Source organism: Neolamprologus multifasciatus, chromosome 20 (assembly GCF_963576455.1).
Source record: "Neolamprologus multifasciatus chromosome 20, fNeoMul1.2, whole genome shotgun sequence".
NCBI classification, from domain to species: Eukaryota; Metazoa; Chordata; class Actinopteri; order Cichliformes; family Cichlidae; genus Neolamprologus; species Neolamprologus multifasciatus.
The window spans coordinates 7,855,874-7,872,461 of record NC_140458.1 but is presented as its reverse complement, the minus strand read 5'-3'; the positions used below and the strand labels follow the sequence as shown (position 1 = coordinate 7,872,461).

General features: G+C 41.5%; 1 protein-coding gene across 1 annotated transcript in view; it reads left to right on the top strand.

Moving 5' to 3' along the window:
• itga5 (integrin, alpha 5 (fibronectin receptor, alpha polypeptide)) overlaps positions 1–16,588 on the top strand; it is a 32,406-nt gene that overhangs the window by 13,337 nt on the left and 2,481 nt on the right. Inside the window, exons 4-29 of the mRNA XM_085145525.1 lie at positions 244–367; positions 529–590; positions 687–732; positions 847–972; positions 1,059–1,103; positions 1,339–1,382; positions 1,602–1,658; positions 2,262–2,314; positions 2,405–2,610; positions 3,464–3,655; positions 3,750–3,795; positions 4,066–4,179; positions 5,516–5,571; positions 5,976–6,133; positions 6,326–6,463; positions 8,793–8,860; positions 10,274–10,424; positions 10,530–10,622; positions 11,192–11,271; positions 11,418–11,498; positions 11,601–11,706; positions 12,009–12,167; positions 12,761–12,868; positions 15,496–15,609; positions 16,220–16,321; positions 16,438–16,560. Of these exons, the coding sequence (XP_085001651.1) occupies positions 244–367; positions 529–590; positions 687–732; positions 847–972; positions 1,059–1,103; positions 1,339–1,382; positions 1,602–1,658; positions 2,262–2,314; positions 2,405–2,610; positions 3,464–3,655; positions 3,750–3,795; positions 4,066–4,179; positions 5,516–5,571; positions 5,976–6,133; positions 6,326–6,463; positions 8,793–8,860; positions 10,274–10,424; positions 10,530–10,622; positions 11,192–11,271; positions 11,418–11,498; positions 11,601–11,706; positions 12,009–12,167; positions 12,761–12,868; positions 15,496–15,609; positions 16,220–16,321; positions 16,438–16,560 (2,652 nt within the window). The remainder of the gene's footprint in view (positions 1–243; positions 368–528; positions 591–686; positions 733–846; positions 973–1,058; positions 1,104–1,338; positions 1,383–1,601; positions 1,659–2,261; positions 2,315–2,404; positions 2,611–3,463; positions 3,656–3,749; positions 3,796–4,065; positions 4,180–5,515; positions 5,572–5,975; positions 6,134–6,325; positions 6,464–8,792; positions 8,861–10,273; positions 10,425–10,529; positions 10,623–11,191; positions 11,272–11,417; positions 11,499–11,600; positions 11,707–12,008; positions 12,168–12,760; positions 12,869–15,495; positions 15,610–16,219; positions 16,322–16,437; positions 16,561–16,588) is intronic.

Here is a 16,588-nt window from a genome sequence, read left to right as displayed (position 1 = left end):
TGACATCAAAGTTTAGCTGCCTGTTGTTTGGTCTGATTGTACGGCTTGTGACCTGGGTTGAGTTACATGGTTACCCCCACACGAGACACTCCACTGACCTCAGCTTGAGACCCATTCTGAGTTCAACAGGGGGGGTTTTCACAACTGGAAAAACATCTCCCACCTAATGGCTCACCCTGTTCATCAACACACTGTTAATCCTCCACTTTTCTTACTTGTCAATCCCACTCCTGTGAACTGCAGGCTTGTGCCCCACTTTACTCATGGAGAACTAAGGAGGATAATCCCCATTCTGATGCTACAGGAAGCTGCTACCTCTCTGTCGAAAACTTCACCAACTTTGTGGAGTATGCTCCTTGTCGTACAGGTAATCATCACCTCTCTTCAAATCTTATTGGCATGGATGCTTTAATATATCAGGATAACATCAATGGTTGTTTCCTGGATGGTTTCTGGATATCATTTGTTGATGCTTCACTTATTCTGACAGTAAGTCCTTCATGATACAACGCTCCTTTTGTCCTTCAGAAATCAGTGGTCCATCAGGACAAGGTTACTGCCAGGGAGGATTCAGTGCCGACTTTACAAAGGTAAATGTACATTTTCTGTCAGTGAACCAACACAGGTTTCTTGAATAGTTGCATTTTTTCCCACTGAGGTAATTCACAGGTGTTATTTTTTTTTAGGATGGCAAAGTGGTGCTGGGAGGACCAGGCAGTTATTTCTGGCAAGGTATGTAGGACCTGCATCAATCAAAAGTCAAAAACAAAAAATACACACGCACACACAGAAATCTCAGTATGTCCTTCCAGGTTTCTTTCTTATCATTATCTTATCTTATTTTAGGTCAAGTGATCTCTGCAGCTAAGGAGGACATTATCAGAGCATACTATCCAGGCTATTTTATTCAGGCGGTGAGTGGCCAGATCCAGACCAAACAGGCCCATTCTTTGAAAGATGACAGCTATCAAGGTAAGCTAATTAAAACGTTATAAATATTGCTAAATCACATATCGTCACGTACCTGCCACGAAAGCTAATCTTTCTGTTTCCTACAGGCTACTCTGTTGCAGCTGGGGAATTTAGTGGTGATGGGGTAGAAGGTAAGTCAACAAATCAGGTAGCAGACACTGCCAGCATTAGGTGAGGTTGACAAATAGTGAAACACTTAAAGACATTTACAGAGCAACATTAATGTTATAGTTGTAGTAAGATAAACATAAATCACTTACAATATTTTACATAATTATTGAGCTGGAAACATTAGTAAATTCTGTTATCCTCTGACTGGGCTTTAACCGTATTTTTCCCAGTTTAAATCTTTGCTTTGTCTCACAGATTTTGTTGCTGGGGTTCCAAAAGGACACATGCTTTATGGTTCGGTAAGATTGCTTAATCATCACTCTCATTTTGGCTTTCATTTAAGCGCTTTTAGAATGGGAAGCCTGGGATTTATACTTGGGAATGATACAAGAAAGAAAACAACCTTAGCGATATTGTCACAGTGGGGATTATTTTTGCAGTGAATTCCTTTCCATGGATCGTGCTTATATTAGACCCTATAAAAAGAAAGTTCACCATATGTGCTTGCTGTGTTGCAGGTGTCTATTCTGAACGGTACAGATCTGACAAACATGACTGAGTACACTGGAGAGCAGGTGAGTCCAAAAACTCCCGCCTGAGCCAACTACAGAAAGTACTGTAATGCTCCACTTCCTCTGTGTTTTTATTGCTCAGCTCCCCATGAGAGCTCTTAATTTGCTGATTCATAGTAAGCATAAATAATTTCCTCTACTGCAAACCACAATAGAGACAAAAATCTAGCAAACACAATACTGCAAATCTCAGTTCTTGGGGGGAAAGTGCAGTTGCAATTTGTGCAAATGGTTCTGGGAATAGAAAAGCAATCAACTTATTTCAACACTGGTGATTGATTCAGCTGAACCAACATAATCACAAGCGAATTTGCATACACTGCTTTTGCAGTGCTTTGTAGACTGAAAATCGTGACAGAAACTGAACGAGAAATGGAACCGACCGGCCTTCACTGGACCCAACCTGTAAAACCCATCAAGCCTTTGTGATTTCTTGAGGCTTTATGATTTTTTTTTTTGTTCTAGTAACAGAGAAAACACGCCTGAAGTTTAGTTTAACAGTGTGAGGGTTTGGGATTTTGGACTGCTTAAATTGTAATCATGCCTTCTGTTGATATGATGTTTAAAGTCATGGAAACACCTTTTCTTTTTTCTTTTTTTTAATAGATGGGCTCATATTTTGGGTATGCAGTGGCCACAACTGACATTAACAGTGATGGGTGAGTAGTAGCGGTCTGTCTTTCTTTCTTTTATTTTTCAGTGTATCTGACTTTAAATTCTCTTTTGTGATTTTCCTGTTTTGTCTGCAGGATGGTTGACCTGCTGGTGGGAGCTCCCATGCTCATGGTCCGAAGCTCTCATGGACGCCTGGAGGAGATGGGCCAAGTCTACGTTTATCTCCAGCGTAGCCCCTTGAAACTAGAGTCCCGCCTACCTCTAACAGGCACTCAGGTGTTTGGGAGATTTGGCAGCACCATTGCACCATTGGGAGATCTGAACTTGGATGGTTTCAATGGTAAGAATATGGAATTATAATATGGTAGGACAGAAATTGGTAATGTGGGGAAATTATATATAAGGCAACAATTTAAAAGAAGGAAATTTAGTAACAATCTATTATGATGCTACTTTTTTCTCATTACACTTTGAGAATGCTTGTATGCTTTGTTATAATATCGAAGATTACACTATAACACAATGGCGCTCTGTAGAAATGTGCTTGCTTGAACCACTTATGGTCTCTAAAGAATAAAGCCGAGTAGCTTTGGTGACTTCAACAATATTTATAGCCTACAATACATTTCACTTTATGAATGAACCAAACTAGAATACTAATAATGCTAAACCTAAAGACTGTTATGGATGGTAACTAAGTGTTTAGCTTAAAAGATAAAACAGTTATTGGTTATGAACTTTAAGTGTTGCTGCTTATGTCACAATATAAGGCATATAGTCAATAAATGATATAGTAGCCTATATACAATGATGAGTATATTAACTGATCTTGGTATAAGAGGATGAACATGAGAGCTATGATTTAGTTTTAGCTTTAATCACAGAAATGGACCGGAAGTTTCATTCCTACACAACTGGAGATTATGTAGATCACACAGAGCATCATACATAGGTTGAGTTCTAAATACCCCAGTGTCCTTATGTCAAAGAAATACAGTTTTGCTTCTTTGTGCAATTTCAAAACATTAGCAACACTTTGTAGAGCAAGGAAATCTACATAGGCTATTTAAGTAAAGCATGCATATTAATTTTGTAGTGAAAAACAGCTGAAACTGTAAATAAAGTGCTCTGTGATTTTAGTTTCTTTCTCTAAATCTCAACGGTAATATAAGTTAATTTTTTCCCCCTGCAAGATGTGGCTATCAGCTGTCCATTTGGAGGAGAGGATCAGCAGGGACTGGTTTATATTTATAATGGATACTCAGAAGGACTCAGACAAAAGCCATCTCAGGTGATTAGGGGACAGTGGGCTGCAGGGAGTATTCCTGCTAGCTTTGGATTTGCCCTCAGAGGTGCTAAGGACCTGGACATGAATGGATACCCAGGTAAGTGAGGATGAAATTTGTAATGAGCATCATTAACGTTTTATTATTATTATTTTTTTGTGTGTGTTTAATTTATCTTTCTTAATTTCCTCAGATCTCATTGTTGGAGCTTTTGGTATTAATAAGGCTATACTATATAGGTATGTTTTATTTTTATGTATGTTTTTGCTTGATTGAAAAGTCAAATTCCAAAATTAAGTCTGGGGGAAAAAAAGCATGGCTGTGTTCGTCTGCCTGGTGTGCCAAGATAAATGTTTGGTCACTCTACAGATATAGTGTAAGAACAAAACAAAAGGAAAGACAGAGAAATAGAGTTTCCAAATCTGAAGCTAATCTATAAAGCACTTAAAGTGGAAACTGTAATATCTGATGACTGTGTCTTCAATCAGCATTCTTGTTGTTGCCTACAGATCCCGGCCGATAGTCAACACCAGTGCCTCGCTGACAGTTTCCCCCACCATGATTAATCCTGAGGAGAAGAACTGCATTCTCACCACTGGAAACTCCAGCATTCCCGTTTCCTGGTGAGTATTCAGACGGTCCAGAATTACAGAACACTCTGTTTCCTGCAGCTCTTCACTTTTGGTATTTATTTGACCCAACTGCAGAGACATGGGCTTCCCCATTTCCCCCATGCATAAACATTTCTATCATAATAGGAAGTTTTGATAAAGAATATCCTTTACACAGTGATGGTATTCTGAGGACTGCTCTTATCTGACCTATTTTCAGAGTCTCTTCATATAACACACTTTATTTTGTGGAGTGAAGAGAGAGAGAAAAAAAGTTGAATAGAAGCATTGTTTGCAGTTTTCAGCCTGATCTAACTGTGCAAAGTATCCAGCTCCAAAAAAAGAAGAAAAACCCTGGAGGAAGGAGACCACGGTAGCTTGCTGCTCGACACGGTTGACACTGTGCTCCTGTTTCGCGCCCCCCCCCCCCCCCCTTCTCTACACGCTGATCCATAAAGGAAACTGTTGTATACACATATGTCTTGATTGTGCTACGTTGCCTGGTGATGGGGAGATTTTGGTGATCGGGGGGAGGAGAGCAGAGGAAATAATGGGAGGGGAGGGGCTGGAAGGTTTTTGCAGTTGCTTTGAATGAGATATTGTTTGGTGGTGGAACACAGCTGGGAAACATCAGGACACGTAGACTCCCGTGAGCGTGCGCACACAGTTGTGCCGAAAAGGGCAGAAACAGGAGCATTCATATGAAGTTACTGCTACTCTTCAAAAGGAGGCTTTGCACTTTCTCTGTCTTTTGCTCTCATTTTTCACCTTTCTTCCTGTTACTTTGCTTTTTTTTTCAGTAAAGCCCATCCATCTTTCTTTTCTCTTTTGCATTATTTTTTTTTCCTGTGACTCTTTCAAGGGGTTACTAGTGAAGGGGTTGGGGTTGCAGACTTGGACAGCGGCGGCATGTTGTGTGGCTGATGTCATGGGAGAGAGCTACAGGCTTATATAGACAGCCACTCACTGGTCAGCACTGAAACCTGAGTCGTTGCTCAATTTCACCCTTCTTAACTCTGCTATTTCTTTGTGTGTGGGGAGGGCTGCGGGTGGAAAGCGGAGACACACTGATTTATCAGCCTGGCCGGCGAAAGTAGTTTTATGCCAGCCTATCTCCAAACATGTGTGGTTTTTGTCATAATATTCACTGAAAGCTCAGTGTGCTCCACGCCTTGTAATGTGAACCATGTAATGAGCTGACACACACAAAAAAAGTCACCCATGAGAAAAGGCGAGAGAACAAGGGAGGGCATGTGAGGTGTCTTATGTGTACAGTATTTACACTGAGTCTCTGCCATTAATGGCTATGCTTCTCTCATCATGTCCTTGTCCTTTCTTCCCAAAACAGTGTCAACCTGAGTTTCTGCATATCTGCTGATGGGAAGCACCTTCCAAAGAACTTAGGTGAGCCAATTTTCCACATCTGCATTTTATTACAAGCAAGGAAACTGTCAAATAGCCACCAGTGGTAATGTTTTAAATCCATAACAGTCTGTAGGTTAAAGTGTTTTGGCAGCTAATGCAGATTTTCAGACTTTGTTATGACAAAAAGGGAGTGCAGCATGCCAAATGTCCTTTGTGATCCACCTTGAGCGATCTAACCTCTTCTGCCCTCAACATTTTTCCTCGTTACCTCTTAGTTATCATCTCTTATTAGTCCCCCTCAGTACACAATAGCTCTATGTGCCATTGACTATGTTGTGTGTATTTCAGAGTATTTACGGAGGTCCTTTTCAGACCTGTCGCTGTGTGACTCTAGAACATTCATCACACCATGAATGGTCATTTGTGTGTGTTATGCGTTCCAGATTTCCAGGTGGAGGTGCAGCTTGATAGTCATAAGCACAAGCAGAAAGGTGCAGTGAAGAGGGCTCTGTTCTTGGATTCCCAGCAGCCTTTGCTCCCGATGACTGTGAGGCTGAACCACGGAGAGCGAGTGTGCCAGCATAAAAGGATCTACCTAAGAGTATGTCCTCTCTTTCTCTAACAAAAAAAATGACATTTAAGCCTGTGGGATGCGTAGAATCATTATTGGAAAACTGCATATAAGTGAAGTGTAACTAATAGCTGTAGTCATTTTATAGTTGTGTTTCTGTGTCACTTTTGAACAGCCAAATTGCACAGTGGTATGACACAAAATGTGTTTTTCTCACTGTAGGATGAGAAGGAGTTCAGAGATAAACTCTCCTCTATTTATGTGGCCTTGAACTTCAGCTTGGATCCAAAAGCTGCAGCTGACTCCCACGGCCTGCGGCCCATCCTCAACTATCAGACCACACACGTAATTGAGCAAAAGGTACTTTGACGTGAACTACACTTCTATCAGCTAGGTTAATTAACCCGGGTATCTACAGAGCTGTTTAAATTATTATATAGTAAGTTCACTAATAATCTGCATGTGCGACTGAGATTCCTTCAACTCATTCTCTCTGATCTCTCGATTGCACTTTCCGCCATCATTCAGTAATCACTGGCCAACTCCTTACTGACTCTTCTGTTCTGATGAAAGTGTGAATCTTTTCTTTGTCGGCTGGGAAGAGATCCAGGGTGTCTGGAAAGTTATTTTCAAAATGAAAATGTGAGACACATGTACAGTGGCGTGTTTCCTTGTCCCAGCAGGAGTAGCTCTTGGCCTGCTTAGCTACTGAGGTGAGTGTTTTCAGAGCTGCAGGCACAGAAGGATGGTCAATATTTCAGGGAGGGGCACGGGCAGAATGTTGGCCCCTCTGGTTGAAGTGTCTCAGCATTTCTACATGAAGGCATCTTTTCAGCTGTGGCACAGCACGCACCATATGTTTAATTCAGCAACAGCCACCAGATTGGAGCATTAGGGGAATAGCAATCAGTCTAGTTTGATCTCCGTCTCTTTCTTTTTCGTTCTCTGCCCTTGTGTGTTTCTCTTTTTTCCTTTTGGACCTTGTCACTGCTCTTTTTCTTCCTAAATATCAAAGCTTTTGGGCCTCCAACAGATGTGGTCTACTGCTGTACCAAGACCTTGAGACAAGCCTGAGAGAAAGAATTAGCCATAAACCTGAATCCGTTCTTTGAATGTATAAAAGCAGAGTAGGAGTGGTGTCAGACTGCCAACAAATTTAATTAATTTTGCTTTACGCTGTATGAATATAACGGTATACAAACAGAGTATGGTGACTATTATACCACAGCCTTGGCCTAGAATAGATGCATGATGCCCTCTTGATTTCCACACATGCTTTGAGAATGTGTGGCAGGCGATATAACAGTTCATAGACTCTGCCAAGTTCGTACTCTCTCAAAGCTGGAGTGCGAATGAAAGGCAGCTGACGCGCCGAGCGCAGTCTCACTCTCTCATCCTAACATTTTCCACATGTATCTGTGAAGATTTGTGTCATTATGATGGATCTATTAATTGCTATCGCATCGCTCGTCTTGCACATAGCATGCATTTGTATGCATGCCAGTAAAGATTCAAGTTGCAGCCACCTTTGGAGATCTTGGAACCGGCCGAAATTGTGAAACAATGCCCTCCTTGTTCTTAAAACAAAGTCATCTGACAAATTGAATATGATTTTGATGAATGTGCTGCCAAGGTTGTGTTTTGTTTTTGCCAAATGATACTTGGACTCATTATGTCACATGCTGATGTCAGTGTTGATGTTGTTTAAGTACAGTAATGGTGGTACGAATGTTGTTTTCCTACCCCAAACAGACATATGAGCTGGGGTGCACATGCGGCCAAGTTAGCATGGCGGTTACCATGGTGTGCGTAATTAGAGCTCCTAGATGGTGTAATGACAAGGGGGGTTCTTGGCTCTCTCTAATCTTCTCCTCTATTTCTATTTATTGTCTTTATCGTCATGAACATCATCACACTGTCATAGTCGCGGCGAGATGCAATTTAACAATTCACAGGGCTTTCCCTGCCACACGTTCAGCGGTCATCCACTTATCCGGCAGTGTTTCTGCTCCTTTCTTGTCTTTCCCTCCACTGTAATCTCTGAACCATCCCTCCTGCTGTCAGGTCAACAGAGCTATCTTGTGTCTCAGCAAGTTCCTTTAGGCTGTAGGCTTCTCCCTTTACATTTGATCATGCTCCACAGTGGTGTAGTGTGTGGTGAATGTGCGGTTCACCACATAGCGCTGTGATGTGGGACACTGGTTAGAGTTGGGAGCTGGCTGCTTTGTGCTCAGCTCCATAGGAGTATCTTCTTTTGTACGGGCTCTGATCTGCACCCTGATGTTTATAATCTCCCCCTTTTTTACATTGCAAACAGAAAGCACGTGTGTGCCTGGACAGCTGGCTCATCAGGCTGTCTGTTCCTGTCATGACCTCACTGAGGCAGTTATTGTCTCTGTGTTTTTAGCTGTCTGATGTGTAGTGATGATGTCTTGTAAATAAGAAGGGTTGCAGTCCAGGTGTGTGTGCATCTTGGGTGGTGGTCCAGAGACAGGTGGTGGAATATATTAGTCATACTGCATGTTGCATCTTGCTTTACTCATCTTGTTCTCTTCCTTAAACAGATCTTGTGATTTATCTTGTGTACCTAATTCTCTTCACGTGTAGAATAAGTGTCACAATCTACTGTGTGATGTTGGCCTGCACCCCTATATTCAGACTTTTATCATCTTCAATTTGTATCTTCTAGGCACAGATTCTGTTGGACTGTGGAGAGGACAACATCTGTGTTCCTGACTTGAAGCTGGCAGTTAGCGGGTGAGTCTTCTTCCTTAGCTGTTGCTAAAAATCCCAGAGCATATAGGTTTGAGAAAATAGAATAAAGTTCAATGGATATTACACAGTGAACCCTGAACAGGATTACAGACACTGAAACTTTCACCTCCGCTATGCAAAAAGAGACCCTAGAGCATGAAAACAGCTGTTATTCTTGTTCTCTACTTTTTGTTTAATTTAACAAACCACAGTGTTAATAGCTACAATTTTGCAGTACAGTAGGGGCACCAATCGTTAAAAACAAAACAAAGCTGGAAATAGCTCAGCTCCACAGGTGCTGTGACAAACGCTAAAGGGGGAACAGACAGAAAAGATGAAAGGATTCTGTTTGCAAGAGGCCCAACCCTGTCTTCATCGCCATCCCCGCTACACTTTGATTCGAGAAATCTGTTAGCAGTTTTCTCAAAAATAACTGCCTCCCTGATACTCCCTTCTCTGCTCTGTCATTTTGATTTCACATTCCTATATTTATCTACCATCTGACCCCATTTTTCCCAATGTATAACTTATCTATTACATATGGAACAACCTGCTGGGATTCTGCTGCGCCCCATCCGATAGAAACCCAGACGCAGAAAGTGTGATTAGTGCAATAAAACTAATACTTTGTTGATTTAGTAAATTATGGCAGCCTAATAGTTGTTGGAGGGGGTGATCAGATGGTCGTGATTTAGTGGAATTTCAGAGAAAAAAAGTATCCAACATTTGTACGATGTTTTTTTTTTTCTATTCCGCTGCCAAATCACATAACCTGTTAGACCAAGGGTCCCTCAGGGAAGTCTTAGGGTTTTGTGGTGTTTTCTAATTTTGAGGCTTTGTTTGCTTTAAAAAGTGCCACGTCAGTTAAAATCAGGCCCCAGCTGAATCTTTGGCCAGCAGAGGATTGGCTTTATAACTCGTCTCCCTTTTGCTGTCTCTTGCTTTTATGAGAATAGACTTTAATTAAAAGTGCCCTTGTGGCCCTTCATGTGGAATTTCTCGTTGTGCCTAGCTTTGGAGGAAGATGTAGGGAGTGAGAAAAAGCAAGAAATAGGTGTTTTATAATTCTGCGCCTTTTGTATGTCTTTAATATCACATGGGGGAAAAAATTATGTAAAGTGGGCTATTTTGAGATTAATCTAATTGTTGCATTTTTGCAGCCAGGTTCTAAATAAAATAGATCTTATAAGCACAGTGCATGCAGTTATATTAGTTTTATTAGAGCAATTTGCAATTTATTGCCTGTTCCACTGCCAGAAAAATGGGAACAAAGAATGGCCTTGTTTACTTGGAAAACAACTTAATCCAAGTTAATCCAAGTTACCTCCATGTTTATTTATGGAGGTATTTATCTAGTGACCCAACTAATCATTTGGGGGTTTTTTTGTTTTGTATTTTTTTTTCTTGGGTCCTCAGTGACAGGAAGGAAGTCTACCTTGGTGATGACAACTCACTGACCTTGACATTCAATGCCAGGAATGAGGGTGAGGGAGGGGCGTATGAAGCAGACCTGTATGTGGTGCTGCCCCCTGAAGCTGACTACATTGGCATTGCCCGCAATAATGAGGTGAATAGAAACAATCAAACTGACACCCTGATTTTGGGACTATTGGGACTTTAATCTTGATGATTTTCTTTCGATGTGGTTTGACCAGTCTGTCCTCTTTTCCAGACCTTGACCCAGCTGACTTGCAGCTATGAGACGGAGAACCAGACCCGATACCTCAGCTGTGATTTGGGGAACCCAATGAAGTCGGGCACCAATGTAGGAGCAATGTTGTCTTTTGGCTGTCTTTCTCTTTTAGCTCAGTGCTTAAGAAGTTTAAGTGTTGTGGCACAAACAAGGTTGTTTGTTTGCTTGTTTTGTTTGCATAGGACATATAAATAGTATCTGAAATTTAATGTATCAGTTATCAGTTCATAGAAACTAAAAAAGGAAGTTGTGCGATCTTCATTTTGGGTGTGGACAGCACAGGAAAAGTCAACGTGTGTCAGGACATGGTGTGGCAGGAAGTACAGGCTACATTTGTTCTATTGGTTCCCTTTTTTATTGATTGAGTCACAAGTCAGCATGTTTTTAATAGGTTTGCGGTGCAAGACAGTTGGCTACATGTTAACTCAAAGTGACAAAAAGACTCCATTGTAAATGGATCTGAAATGACCCCTTAATAATGTGCAGCACAGGAACAAGAAGTCACATTTTTGTGCTGCTACATGCTCAAGCAGTCAGTCAGTAATTTTAGATTGGGTCTATTAGGTCCTTTCCTTTTCTCTGTTACTTGTAATGAGAAAAAATTCAGAGGATGTTAATATGTCTGAACTTCCTTTCCTTAGCTCTGGGCCGGCCTACGTTTCACAGTGCCGCGGCTGAAGGACACACACAAAACGATTCAGTTCGAGGCGCAAATCCGCAGGTACAATTTCACGTGATCACCAACACAGGAAAAAATAGCAAAAGTGTACACAATATCAACTACTTCTGATTTAATAGTACTGATTTTCACAACTCTCAAATGACATCAGCTAATCAGATCTTTTTTTTCCCATTCTGTTTCCACAGTAAAAATGAGAATAATTCCCATAGTGAGGTTGTAGCCTGCAAGCTGGAGGTGATTGTTAAGGCTGATGTCATTCTACAGGGGTGAGCTGAGTGTTAGAATTCCCCCATTTGTGCTTTTGTGTCTTCATTAAATCCCTATTGCCTCCCTACACATACTCTCATACCCCTCCTTCCCATTTTAAGTGTGTCTCGACCAGATAAGGTCTTCTTTCCGCCGGCCAACTGGAAACTGACCAAAAATTACAACGTGGAGGTGGACGTTGGGCCTGCCGTGGAACACATCTATGAGGTAATCGATGTTAGCTGTGCATGCTCAGTGGGGTTGAGCAGATTGGGTTGGAAAGCAGATATTATAGTTTAAAAAAAAAAAGGAGGAGGAGGAAAACAGAGGAGGAAAACCAGATGACATGGTGGGATTTGCGCCAGTGCAGATCCATGGATTTGTAGATTAAAAAACGTACACCAGATATTAATATTTCAGCATGGGAAAGAAACTGCTTGGAGAAACAAATGAAAAACTTATGGGGACTCTTATAGTTTTTTTTAAATGTTTGATATAGTAAAATGTTTCTTTTTCACTCCTTTTTCCAGCTTGTGAACAATGGCCCAAGTAGGATCAGCCATACCCTACTTGAGCTGCGCTGCCCTTTCCGTGTCCAAGGTCAAACTCTCCTTTACCCTCTGGAGTTCTCCACTGAAGGCCCCATTAACTGCACAGCTGACAAAAACATGAACCACCGAAACCTTAAAGTGAGTGACATTCAGATGAACACCTCTCAGGGTCAAATGAGGCAAAGTCAGAGAGTGAAGATCTCCCATCATTTCCCTGTGTGATTCCCAACGGTTGGCCCACACCCACCTTCTCCACCCTGAATCTCGACTCCACCCAGGACACTTTCCCCACCACTGCTTTGAAGTTCAAACTCTTCCCTATGCTCAGCACAGCTTGATGAACCACCTCACCCAGCAACACACTCATTCATCTACAACACCCCCTCATACTAAGTTGTAACTTGGGGATTTTGTGGGCAAAACATTTTAGTGTGGTTGTTTGTGTTTACATGTGACGTTTGACAGATGTTGAGCAGAGCTGTGAGTGGTCATCTGTCTTAGCTGTGATCTAATGTTTTCCCCGCACCCTAGTGAATTGCTAAGTATGGTGTATATCCATGGGAATCCATAAGGAGTAGAGCTCACATGCTTCTGATTAATGACAAAAAGCCTCAGGGTCATGCTAACATTAGGTCTTATATTGACAGAAAGGGTGGTGCACTTTTCTGCCTAGTGAGGTCAGTATCTGTGTTGTTCTAATGGGTGGCTGGTGTGTTTCTGTTTTCCTTTAGCTCCAGCGCTCATCCACGGAGTCACCTATTCTGGCGCTAAAGGGCCATGAGCATCGCCTCGAGAGGAGGGACGTCCACAAGAATCAGCTTGCTCATTTGACTAACCTGGTAAGACACTTAGAGGGAAATTGTCACATTCCGTAAGAGCAACATGTTTTATGCATGAATGAACCCTGTCGGACAAAAAGGTGGAGTCTAGCAGTCGGGGACTGATTGTGATAGTGTCTTTAAAGCAAAGACATGACAAGCTTTAGTTTGTAGGTTGGAGTAAGTATGATGATGAAAGTAAATCCATTTTTGCACCATACAAACTATAGATTTGATGCTTTTCTGTGTATAAATGCAACCCTGTTTTGGTGACACTGGGCCTGGTCCTACATGAAGCTCTGGGGACGGGAAATTAGGTTATGATGTCGTTAAAAGGGAGGGGTCAGAGGTTACAGGCTTGTCCCATTGTGGTGATTAACATTAAAGAGCCTTTAGTAGTGGTGGGGAAAAAGGCATGGGAGGCTTTTTGACTGTGATGCACTGCTTAGTTCACAGACTTGTCTCTAATTTTTGGCTCTGGGTGTTATAAGCCTGCTCAGCCCCCACACACTGGTCCTATTGATCCACCCAGCTGTAGGTAGCTGCTCTATCTCCCTCTGTCTGTGGATACCTGCCGCTACCAAAGAAGTCTTTGTCTCTGTGCCCGTCTCTCCTAACTGTGGTCGTTTATCAAGCATGTCCAATGACACTCTAGTATGAAGCAGCCCTTTCTCCTGTTTCTCTTGTGTCTGCACTTTTTCCTTATGCCTGAGAGAATAGACATCTCCATTCAGCGCGAGTCTTGATCAGAGTGCGTTACTGTTTTGTGGTCAGAGAAGGTGAGATGGTGAGAATTGTAGATGACCTGTTTAGTTTTTGAAGGACTGGGATTAACTGCGCCAAAACTCAAAAGACTTCCAAATTACTTTGATTTGTTTAAAATGGCCTCACTTTCACTGTGTTGTGGGACATGCAACATTCAGTGGCACTGAATGGGGCGCTCTTTGAAGATAATAGTGGTAGATCTTATTGTTCTAGCACATGTAATACATTTGAAACCACTTTACAGACTTTTCTGCTTGCTAAAAGCAGGACTTCTTGGTTCAAAGATACCAGACGACTGGGTTTTTCTGTGCATGTCCTCTTTGTGCTTGTGTGGGCTCTCTCTGGGCACTCCAGCTTCCTCCCACAGTCCAAAGACCTGCATGTTAGGTTAATTGGTGACTCTAAATTGTCCGTAGATGTGAATGTGAGCATGAATGATTGCCTGTTTCTCTGTGTTAGCCTTTCGAAGGACTGCAAGCCTGTCCAGGGTGTACCCTGACTCTCGTCTTATGACAGCTGGGATAGGCTCCAGCCGCCTCGCTACCCTGAATTGGACAAGCTGCTAAGAAAATGGAAGGATGGAAAAAATTTATAGGCTAATAATGGCCAAGCGCTTTACACGTATGTTTAAGGCCTTTAAAACCTCATGGGTTTACCAAGTTGGGATACCTGGCAGATGTTTATCTTTATCGGAGGCTGAACCAAAGAACAATCTATTAACATACTGACTGTAGACTTGTGTGCGTATTAGTCTTAATTCTGTCCTTATTAATGATGAATGACTGCCATATTTTTTAACCAGCAACGGTAACTGTCAGCTTCAAGATTAACTAATTATAAATCTAACATCAAGCATGTCATATATGAAAAAGGGCTTCCACGTATTTAATAGTTCTGTTATGTTTTACCTTGCCAAATGCTCTCATTAACTTACTTGAAATATGGCTGCAGTTAACAGTAGTTTTACCTGATCAACACTCTGATTCAAAACCACCTAATTTATTATTAGCACCATTGAAGCGTAATTGTAAAACTTTACAGACCGCTTCCGTACAGTAGCTGTGTTTTCAAGCTCAACTGTCATTTTATTAAGGATCCATGCCTCCATGATCCAGCTCTTGACCACATAATCCTGCCAGCGAGGATATATGTGGGAACTGGGTCTGAGGCATCTTTGGCATTTGACCATGTGCATGCCATTTTCACAAACCTTTGAGGCCCTGCTGCCCTTGGGCATCAAGCATGACTACCGAACGGAAGCAGACTGATATGCTCTCTGTCGGAATAATTATTAAGTCTGTCTAAGACTGAGCCTAAAGGAACTAGGCGGGTACCCTCTTCTCCTACTTTTGCCTTTCTCTGTGTAATAAGTAAACTAATGCGTTCCCGCAGGAAACCCGCCGAAACCTCTCAGTCTAGGGGTGGTCTGGCTACAGTACCTTTAAAACAGAGTGTGCACATGTTTTAAAATGTTAAATGTATCAAGCTGCACTATGGGGATCTAATTAAGATTGTGTACTCTACAGTCTTGAGAAAAATGGGCTGGTTTTAGTGGTTGGGCAATAATGTAGCGAGTGGTGCATGCTGCATTTTTACAGTCTCATGACATTCCTTCAATCTAATTCGAAGCAGGCGTGCAATAGGGATCATAACATTGGGTCCTTTGTTATATTTGTATATTTGTTCCACCGGCTTTTATTAATCTGTTCTACTAGTTTTTAGATTTGCTTTAATGACTTCCACTTGAATTTAGGCTCTGTCATATTATTTAAGTTTAGTGGGAATAACATTTTTTTTAGATGCTGTTCTCGCACAAAATGTCTTGAAATGTATTTAACATCGCAAACCGCATCATAATGATGGCATTCTCTCTGTTTGCACAGAACTGCTCTACTGTGGACTGCTGGAAAGTTGAATGCAATGTGGGTCTTCTGCAGAAGGGGACTACAGCTATCCTTAAAATGCGATCCCGTGTCTGGGCTGAGACCTTCACTGAGGTTTGTAGGGGAAGAACCTTGCCATACAAACTCCCCACACACATACTGTACATTTTACATATCTTCCAAACATAAGACAAAATACAGTAATAAATCGATCTTCCCCTACCAGTGGCTGTATATTTTCTCATGTCAGGCTCTGGCAGGAAGTAAGAAGCCATTTTTATTAAAGCGTTATTGGAAACAACACTGAGACTCGACCTCAAATGTGCTGCTAGGAAAGGCAAATAGTTGGAGTTGTCAGTAAGACATGTTTGGTTGTGATCAATTTGTACTCAGCAGCAGCTCTAAATCAGTTAACAGTATTGCCAGTTACGCATATTTGCCTAAACAAATGAGAACAGTTGCTTTCTGAGGAAGCAGTTTGCTCCACACTGGTGTTCATACTGCAGCTTCTACCGGTGTTTGTCATGTCTAAAATACACAGATTATTTCCCATCTATGTGGTATGTAATGAAAATTTAATATTTGGTTATCACAGCTTCTCATAGGGTAGGAATGCTAAAGGGTGTTTCGCAGGGAGATGCACATGGTCAGTGTCGCCACCTAATGTATAACTAGTATATTATATGCATTTTGAATGTAATTTGTAATATTTTTTTTTCTTCAGAGAGCTTATAAGCAATATGTGCTGGAGTGCCTGGCAGAATACCGTGTGAAGAAGATGCCATATGCAATCCAGCCTAAACTTTTTCCCAGTGGAAACAAAAAGGTATTTAAGTTATTCAATTTATTATAACTTGTTCATTTCACACAAATCTATATCTTTAGTACATATTTTTGTATTGTTGTAGTTTGGAAGAAGACATCTTGTCTTGTCATCCTCAGGTGGTGACTCCAGTGGTTTGGAACAAGCCAGATATCGAGAACACAGTTCCACTGTGGATCATCATCTTGGCTATTCTGGCTGGTTTACTGCTTCTGGCTCTTCTCATATACATCTTATACAGAGTGAGTACTGCTGTGATATAATGCATGC